The sequence below is a fragment of the Miniopterus schreibersii genome (genome assembly GCF_964146895.1).
Source record: "Miniopterus schreibersii genome assembly, chromosome: 12".
Classification (NCBI taxonomy): domain Eukaryota; kingdom Metazoa; phylum Chordata; class Mammalia; order Chiroptera; family Miniopteridae; genus Miniopterus; species Miniopterus schreibersii.
The window spans coordinates 74,084,591-74,094,190 of record NC_138112.1 but is presented as its reverse complement, the minus strand read 5'-3'; the positions used below and the strand labels follow the sequence as shown (position 1 = coordinate 74,094,190).

General features: G+C 62.1%; 1 protein-coding gene across 1 annotated transcript; it reads left to right on the top strand.

The window, feature by feature from the left end:
* Nucleotides 1–805: 805 nt before the first annotated feature.
* Nucleotides 806–7,587, top strand: NLRP6 (NLR family pyrin domain containing 6; the record flags this gene model as incomplete). The annotated part of the gene is made up of 8 exons (XM_081155513.1): nucleotides 806–834; nucleotides 1,553–1,833; nucleotides 2,082–2,120; nucleotides 2,301–4,032; nucleotides 4,761–4,853; nucleotides 5,893–6,063; nucleotides 6,140–6,307; nucleotides 6,745–7,587. 8 exons carry the CDS (start codon nucleotides 806–808, stop codon nucleotides 6,881–6,883), a joined length of 2,652 nt encoding a protein of 883 aa, XP_081011639.1. The 3' UTR covers nucleotides 6,884–7,587.
* Nucleotides 7,588–9,600: the final 2,013 nt, after the last annotated feature.

The window sequence follows — 9,600 nt, the reverse complement described above, 5'->3', positions numbered from 1 at the left end:
CAAGGTCTTGAATTTAAGTGCATCTGCAAAGTCCCTCCTGACACATGAGGAAACATTCATAGGAGCCAGGGATTAGGCCCTCATGTCTCTGGGGACTGTCACTTAGCCAACCACAGACACACCCACCAAACATTAACGTGGTCACACAGCACACGCAGTCCACACAGGTAGACGCTGTCAGGAGAACCCCACACTCACAAGGTCACATGTGGTCCCACATCAGTCACATACACTCCTCACATCCAAACCTCTTCCCATCAGCCTGCTCAAGCCCCATTTCGGAAGCCACAGAGCCCTTCCCCATCCTATGCCCTGTTATCTCCTGGTCCCAGGTGACAACCTTCCTCTCCCTGACAACACTGCCAGCTCCTCCTTTGTTCTGTCTCCCTCCACTTAGGAAGCCTCTCCTCTCCCCTGCCTTCAGAATTTAACCTAGTTCTGAGCCAGCCACCTCCTTCATGCAGTCTACCCTCTCTGCACAGTTACCCTGCTCACAGCCATGCCTCCCTGCCACACCCCATGGGTCCTCGGGGAACTTTAACCAAATAAAGGAAAGGAGAAAGTCAAAGGTCAGCAAGCAGAGCTTTTAAAGGGTGATTGTGCACAGGTGGCACCGAGCCTGACTTTGGGAGCTGGATGACTGTTGGGTGGACATATCAGTACTGGCTGAGTTAAAGCACCTGGGCCTGGGGCATGGGTGGGGCTGGACAACCCCCCTAAGACTTGGCTCTAGTCATTGTGCAGAGGGGTCACCTCTCTGATCCCCACCTCTATCCCTGAGTTCTAGACCCAGGGGCCAGCTGCCATGGACCAGCCAGAGGCTTCCTGCTCCAGGTGAGTGCTGGGTCTGCGCTGTCACTCGGGAACTGGCTAGGCTCAGCCCTCTGGGACTGCTGCCTCACCCTGCTCACTCCCTGGGCCTTCACACACCCTCAGCCCCCACTGCCCTGGGTCTGGATTCTAGGTGCACACTGGGGGGCCAGGGAGTCTGTTCCCCACCAAGCCTCAGACTCAGGCCACCGTGCAAGGCCCCCACGTGGGGGTGAGCACTGTGTTGCTGGGATTCAGGAACACAGTCTGGGCCAGGGGGTGATTCTGGCCTGCTCCCTCCTGAAGCCAGCTCTGCTTCAGGCTCCCAGGGGAGAGAAGGCAGGGAAGGCAGGGAAAGGGAGGGCACAGGCCGTCCTAGACACCTCGTGGAGGGAGTTTGACCGGGGCCAGGCCAGTTGTGTGAAAGTCACCAGCAGGAGGGGAGGCACAGAACAGAAAGGCACCCCTAAGGGCCTGGGTCAGAGGCGTCCAGTACCGGCCCTCACCACCAGGCGGCGACAGTCTCGGAGGCAAAGCCTTGGATCAGGCCCTGGGAGGGGAAGACTCCCCGATCCCACCCCCACCCCCCACCCCCAGGGCAGAGAGTCTGCCTGGAGCCACCTGGGGAGATCAGGGCGCGTCTGAGCCCCTGCTCTCCGTGGGCACCCCGATGCCGGGGCCGGGGGTGGTTCCAGGACGCGACCCAGGCGCTGACCCCGCCCCCCCGCCCGCCTGCCCGCAGCGTGGAGCCCCGCGCGGCTGCGGCCCGCGAGCTGCTTCTGGCTGCGCTCGAGGACCTGAGCCAGGAGCAGCTGAAGCGCTTCCGCCACAAGCTGCGGGACGCGCAGCTGGACGGTCGCAGCATCCCGTGGGGGCGACTGGAGCGCGCGGACGCCGTGGACCTCGCCGAGCAGCTGATCCATTTCTACGCGCCCGAGCCGGCGCTGGAGGTGGCCCGCAAGACCCTGAAGAGGGCGGACGTGCGCGACGTCGCGGCGCGGCTCAAGGAGCAGCGGCTGCAGCGTGAGCGCGGGCGGGGTCCCGGTCCCCGCCCCTCCATTCCGTCCGTCTGGGCAGAGGCCGGACAGCGGCTCCCGGCTTCCCACTTCCCAGAAAAGTCCGCCCCCCCCCCGCCCCCCCGCCCCGAAAGCTTCATCCACAGATTCACGCGCCCCGGGGCCAGGATACCGGGCGCCCCGGAGGGTGGCCGCGACCCCACTGCGCCCCTCCCCCGCACGTTCGAGTGACCTCTCGGCGGGTCTCGGTTGCAGGTCTCGGCCCCAGCACGGCGGCGCCGCTCTCGCTGTCGGGTAGGTCTCGGTGGGAGGCGCAGGCTTAGCGCACGGGCGCCCTCGCGCCGGCGGGCGTGGGAGGACCTGCGGGCGAGGGCGCTGCGGCGCCGCGCGGGACGCTGAGCTCTGAGCCCGCCGCGGGGCAGGAGGTCCGCCGACCCGCCCGCCCGCTCCTTGCCCGGTCTCGCCCGCCCCCAGAGTACAAGAAGAAATACCGAGAGCACGTGCTGCGGCAGCACGCCAAGGTGAAGGAGAGGAACGCCCGCTCGGTCAAGATCAACAAGCGCTTCACCAAGCTGCTCATCGCGCCCGAGGGCGCCGCCCTGGAGGGCGAGGCGCTGGGGCCCGCGGAGGAGCCGGAGCCCGAGCGCGCCCTGCGCTCCGACACCCACACCTTCAACCGCCTGTTCGGCCGCGACGAGGAGGGCCAGCGGCCGCTCACCGTGGTGCTGCAGGGCCCGGCGGGCATCGGCAAGACCATGGCGGCCAAGAAAATCCTGTACGACTGGGCGGCAGGCAAGCTGTACCACGGCCAGGTGGACTTCGCCTTCTTCCTGCCGTGCGGGGAGCTGCTGGAGCGGCCCGGCGCGTGCAGCCTGGCCGACCTGATGCGGGACCAGTGCCCCGACCGCGGCGCGCCCGTGCGGCAGATGCTGGCGGAGTCCGAGCGGCTGCTCTTCATCCTGGACGGCGCGGACGAGCTGCCCGGGCCGGGGCCGGCGGAGGCCGCGCCCTGCACCGACCCCTTCGAGGCCGCGGGCGGAGCGCGGGTGTTGGGCGGCCTCCTGAGCAAGGGGCTGCTGCCCAACGCCCGCCTGCTGGTGACCACGCGCGCGGCCGCGCCCGGCCGGCTGCAGGGCAGCCTGTGCTCGCCGCAGTGCGCCGAAGTGCGCGGCTTCTCCGACAAGGACAAAAAGAAGTACTTCTACAAGTTCTTCCAGGACGAGTGGAGGGCGGAGCGCGCCTACCGCTTCGTGAAGGAGAACGAGACGCTGTTCGCTCTGTGCTTCGTGCCCTTCGTGTGCTGGATCGTGTGCACCGTCCTGCGCCAGCAGCTCGAGCTGGGCCAGGACCTGTCGCGCACCTCCAAGACCACCACGTCCGTGTACCTGCTCTACACCGTCAGCGTCCTGAGCGCGGGGCCCGCCGCCGCCGGGCCCGGGGTTCAAGGCGAGCTGCGCAAGCTGTGCCGCCTGGCCCGCGAAGGCGTCCTGGGGCACAGGGCACAGTTCTCCGAGAAGGACCTGGAGAGGCTGCAGCTGCGTGGCTCCACGGTGCAGGCGCGCTTTCTCATCAAGAGGGAGCTGCCGGGCGTGCTGCAGACCGAGGTCGTCTACCAGTTCATCGACCACAGCTTCCAGGGGTTCTTCGCCGCGCTGTCCTACCTGCTGGAGGACGAGGCGCCCGGGGCGCCGGGCGGCGGGGTGCGGGAGCTGCTGCGGGGGCACGCGGCGCCGCGCTGCCTCCTCGCGCTCACCACGCGCTTTCTCTTCGGGCTGCTGAGCGCGGAGCGGATGCGCGACGTCCAGCGCCACTTCGGCTGCGTGGTGTCGGAGCGCGTGAAGCAGGACGTCCTGCAGTGGGTGCAGGACCAGGGCCCGCGGCGCCCCGGGGCGGCCCCCGCGGGGCGCGAGGAGGCCGCGGAGGACTCGGAGGAGGAGGGCGCGGAGCTGGGCTTCCCGCTGGCGCTGCTGTACTGTCTGTACGAGGCGCAGGAGGCCGCCTTCGCGCGCCGCGCGCTGCGGGCCCTCCCCGAGCTGGCGCTGGAGGGCCTGCGCCTCAGCCGCATGGACCTGGCGGTGCTGAGCTACTGCGTGCGGTGCTGCCCCGCCGGACAGGCGCTGCGGCTGGTCAGCTGTGCGCTGCCCGCCCCGCAGAAGAAGAAGAAGAGCATCATGAAGCGACTGCAGAGCAGCCTGAGCGGCAGCGCGTGAGTCTCGGCCGGGCGCCCCCCACGGGCCCACTCTGTGGGAACGGGCTCGTGCCTGTGCGCCCACCTGGGCACGGGGAGCCCGCCCCCAGATCAGAGGCAGGACTTTAGGGCTGGTTTGGCCCACCCCCAGATGTCCCTGGCCGTCCACATCCAAGGCAAGCCTCCTAGCTCCAGACCAGCCCCCCCCCCCCGTGCTTTTTCATGAGTTCTGGAATACATCGTGCCCCTTGCCCTGAGCCTTTGCACCTGCTGTTCCCTCCACCCAGGACACTGTTTGCTGCCTACCCACAAAGGCAGCCCAGACTCCTCAGCTGGCCTGCGACCCCTTAGGCCCCAGAAGTTCCCCTGACCACCATATGCCATGACAGATCTGCCCATGCCTGTCTCCTTTGCCAGAGCCTCAGATGCTCCAGGGCAAGGCTTGTGTCATTGTTTCCCGAACTGAGCTCCAATCCAGCACCTGACCCAGGTGCTCAGTGTCTGTTGAGGGAACGAATGTCAGCATGTTGATAGGGGTTGGGAGCACCCGTCACAGGTGCAAGGACAAACCCACGCTGGGAATGCAGTGACATAGTAGCTTCAGTGGGGAGGCGCATGGGGCCACGGATGACAGGTTTCACTTTGGGTTTGGGGTGAGAACAGAGGCAGCTTTGACACCTGAGGACCATAGGAATGAGGGAGGGACTTGAATCAGCCAGAGGGTTTCACCTTCCTCTCTCTCTCAGCAGTCCTCCAGCCACAAGAAAACCCAAGGCCTCCTCACTGCATCCTCTCTGCGAGGCCATGACCGACCAACAGTGTGGTCTGACCAGCCTGACGTGAGTGACCGTGCCCCCAGCCCCTCCCCTGGAAGGGACACAGAGCAGGATGCCCTGGGAAGGGAGGAGGTGTGGCTGTGTCTGGGGATGGCTGGGGGGACGCACTGGGAGCCTGTGGCCTCTGGTGTTCCATATTGGGGTCGATAAGCTCTGCCCACACGGACAGAGAGTGGAGGAGGCAGGAGTCCATCACCGGCTTAGGTGCTAGTTAGGATGGGAATTGACCCTGTTGAAGTGGAAGCCAGGGAGCATTGTGGGGGGCATGGGGGAGACCCGAATGTATTTCCCATCCAAGGGGAGGCTGCTCCATGCCAGATGAAACTGCCGAGCTGTCCCTCTCAGGAGCAGTGGAGGAGGCCAGGCCTCAGCCTCTGTGCCCTTGGCTAATTCAGTCTGTCTGAGCTCCAGGCCCCTCCCCATGAAATTGAGCCAGGAGATTCAGCTCCAGAGAGCTAACGTGAGAATCCATGAATCCATACAGGCAGAAAACTTAGTACGTCCTAGCGTTCCCTAACTGTGAGCTGTCACCCAGTAAACAGAGTCAGAACAATATGGGAGCTGGTGCTGATGGGCTTTGGTGAGAGGTTTAGTCCTGCCACCATGATTCAGTAGCTTAGCTCATATGGGGGTATTTCCAGTGACCTGGAAGCAAACACAGGGAACCAAAGGTGATCAGCACACCTGGCCCATCAGTCCGACCACTAAACTAAAAGCACAATGGTGTTTACAACAGCATTTATTTATAATAGTAAAAAAAAAAAAGATAGAAGTAACACACTGCCCAGCAGTTAGAGACCAGTTAACTACACTACAGCCCACCTTGACTCAAGCGGCAATTCCACTGAGTTAAGCATGTGGAGTGAGGTCCATATGGGCTCTTCATGAAGCTCATAGACAACAGTGTCCTGGGAAAGATTGGCATGTGGGCCATTGTGTGCACCCATGGTCATGCCTCCCAGGGACATACCTGACAAACGCAGGGGGTGCAGTGAGGTGGCTGAGGGGCCTGAGACAAAAACCACATGCTTCTGGACCACAGGCTGTCCCGCTGCAAGCTCCCGGACTCAGTGTGCCACGACCTGTCCGAGGCCCTGAGGAAGGCCCCCACCCTGACTGAGCTGTGCCTCCTCCACAATGGGCTCAGCGAGGGGGGCCTGCGTGTGCTGAGTGAGGGCCTGGCCTGGCCCGGGTGCCGGGTGCAGACACTCAGGTGAGGCTGGGTCTGGGAGGGACCAAGGGAGGGGATGGGGCCTCCATAGCAATGCCTGATGTCGACCTTCCCCCAGGCTGCAGCAGCCCGGCCTCCAGGATTCCCTTCAGTACCTGGCCCAAGCACTCCAGCACAGCCCCGCACTGACCACCCTAGATCTCAGTGGCTGCCAGCTATCGGGACCCATGGTAACCTACCTGTGTGCAGCCCTGCAGTATCCCGGATGCCACCTGCAGATCCTCAGGTGGGCAAGGGTGGAAGGGTGCTGGGGACACACCTCTGAAGCCTGAGTTGGGGTGGGTACCTGGGGGCTTCCCCTAGATCCTAGAGTCCCTCCCAGGGTCCTCCTGAGTGACCACAGTCCCTGGAGATGCACCCTCCAAAGCCCTGGCCCCAGGCCTTGGCCTCAACTACTCTGTTGTCTGGTGCCCATGACCACCGTCTGGGTCAATGATCCCAACACCCTCTTACTCCTCAAAAGCTTGGCTCCCAGCTCCTGCCCCTTTCCCCAGCCTCTGACAACCCCTAACAGGCCATCTTCTGTCACTGTGTACCTCTGGCACAGCCCAGGCCAGTAGCCCCATCATTGCCCCCCACTGCTCCCTCATCATTGCCTCCCGTGCCCTGGATTCTCCTTCTCTCCCAACCACCTCCCACCCTGTCCTGTGTACATGATTGTAGTCTGACCTCCGTGGAGCTGAGCCAGCAATCACTGGAGGAGCTACAGGCTGTAAGGACAGCAAAGCCTGGCCTGGTCATCACACACTCAGCGCTGGACAACCACTCTGAGCCTCCCAAGGGACTCAGCACTTCCCTCTAAGGCCCTGAAAGCCGGCACAGCCAGGAGGATTCCAGCCAGCCCTACGGAGTAGATCTCCCCATTCTAAGGGCATGAGAATGTTGCTCTCAGCTGTGGGGCACTGGGCAGGCGGGGAGAGGCCCAGATGGACAGGGCCCCGTCCATGGTTCTCACCAGGGCCCCGGACATGCCCTTTCCCCTACACCCTGGGGACAGCCAGAGACCACTCCTCCCCTTAACCTCCACTGCAGCTCCACCCACCTTCCTCTCCTGGGACCCTCCAGCCATCCCCTTGCAGACTACACCCCTTCCAGCAACAAAAATGATGCTGAGAGCCCCCAGTAACTGAGCACCCACTATGTGTTGGTCTTTATCCGGTGTGCTGGGTGCAGAGTGACACCTTCATTGATCCCATCTCCATCTGCAGTATGGGCCCCAGGACACCACAATTCTGCCCCTGGACACCAAGGATCAAGCAGGGTCTGACCCTTGACCAGAGGTAGGCAGGTCAGCATCCCCCCCCCCAGGAATTTGGGTCTTGGTATTAGGAGTGAAGCCATCGCTGAGGCTGTGTGACTGAGCCCAGAGGTGTCCACTCACTGTCTAAGGTCTTTGGGAACGAAGATCAGAGCAGAGTGGAGATGGCAGTGGCCCAAGTCTGGATGGCACCTGTGATAGTGTGGGGTGTGGGCAGCCTGCGCCTGCTGATAATAAATTCTCCTTTGCATTTGTCTGTTGGTTTCTGTTGCACTTGGCCAGGCATCCTAGCACTCTTTCCTTTGGTACCTAACTCATCTGTCTGGGGTGGGGCTGCAGTCCCCATTTCATGGATGAGAAAACAGGCTCAGGGGAGCAGACCGACTGCAAGAAGCTGTCCACAGGCCAGCAGTGGACAGCCCTCAAGTCCTCAAGTCTCTGCTCAACATTGCTGGGCTTGGCCAGCTCCTGAGACCCTGTCCAAGGGGAGGGGCTGACTCCCAGGTCCCCTCCACTTCCCAGAGGAAGTGCCCTTCCATAATCAACTTTCAAATCCAGTCACTTATTCCACAAAACAGACAAAAATCCCTGCCCTCCTGGAGCTGCCATTCTGGCAGGAAGACAGACAGTACATATTCGTAGATGGCAGCTGGTAAATGCCATGGAGAGTGATGCAGAGAAAAGGGACAGAAGAGAGTGAGCCAAGGTCTTCCTGTTACCTGTAAGGGGCCTGGGGAAACCTAATTGAGGACGGGGCCCTGAGGATATCCCAAAGAAAAATTTTCAGGCCATAGACGAGCGGATAGGCGCCAAGGCTGTGAAGGGGCATGTCTTGGTCAGCTCGGGCTGCTGTAACAAAATACCATAAACTGGTGGGTTATCAACAACAGGAATTTATTGCCCACAGTTCTGGAAGCTGGGAAGTCCAAGATCAAGGTGCCAGTCAATTCAGTGTCTGGTGAGGACCCTGTTCCTGGTTGCAAGTAGCTGTCTTCTCCCTGTCTTCACATGGTAGAGACCTTGTGTGCTCTCTGGCCTCTTATACGGGCACTTGTTCCATTCCTTTTTTTAAAATATGTTTTTATTGATTTCAGAGAGAGGAAGGGAAAGAGAAATAGAAACATCAATGATGAGGGAGAGCCACTGATCAGCTGCCTCCTGCATGCCCGCAACTGGGGATCGAGCCCACAACCTGGGGAATGTGCCCTGACCAGGAATCAAACCTCGATCTCCTGGATCCTAGGTCAATGCTCAACCTCTGAGCCATGCCATCTGGTCACTTGTTCCATTCTTGATGACTTTTGTCCTAATCACCTCTGAAAGGCCCCACCTCCAAATACCATCACATTCGGGAATAGATGTCAACAGACAGATTTGGGGGACACAGACATTCAGTCCGCAGCAGAGAGCATGCTCAGAATGTCTGAATGTCTAAGAAGCAGGAAGCCAGGCTGACTGCGAAGAGTGGGAGAGGGGACCGTGGTGACTTCCTCCCAGTGAGGCAGGCACCACTGCAGGCTTCTGAGCAGAGGGCGTGGTCTGACCTCCCCACTCTCAAGACCGAAGGGCAGAGCAGAAGCAGAAAGCCTGGAGAGCGCTAACCCTGGAGGTCACGGTGGGATGGTGAGAGGGGGCAGGTCGGCAAGGTGAGGCCAAAAGGTCTGGTAGGTGGATATGGGTTGGGGACACAGGTGGCCTCGGCAGCTGGGTGAACAGCCTGGCCTTTGCCTGTGCTGGGAGAGGTGGCAGGAAGAGCAGCTTCAGGGGACAGGGCCAAGCCCCTAGAGTCTGGGTGGGCAGGTGGGCAGTGGAGAGATGGAGGCCAAGAGGAGAAGAGGCTGGGGAGAGCCAGAGGACACCCGGGGCAAAGAGAAGGACACCTCTGCAGGACACCTGGACCTCTCCTGAAGGGCACACAGGAGGGAGCGACCACCCAAAGGCGCCTGCTCCTCTCAGATCCACCCTAGATGTCTTTGAGGTCAAAGACCTCACTGTGTTTCTCAGGCAGGTTCCCTCAAGTCCCATCTTCGCATCTGTCACACCAGGTCCTCAGACCCTCCCACGCAGCCTCAGGGGTGAAGATGGGGGTGCTGTAGCCTAACCCACCGGCCAGTTGGTCTCAGGCCTGAGCACCGCGTGCCCCGCCCCGGGGGGGGGGGGGGGGGGGGGGGGGGGGGGGCCAGCCTCCAGTCCGCCGGTCCCGCCCGCCCCGGGGAGGGACCAGCCTCCCGTCCGCCCGCCCCGCCCCGCTCCGGGGGGGG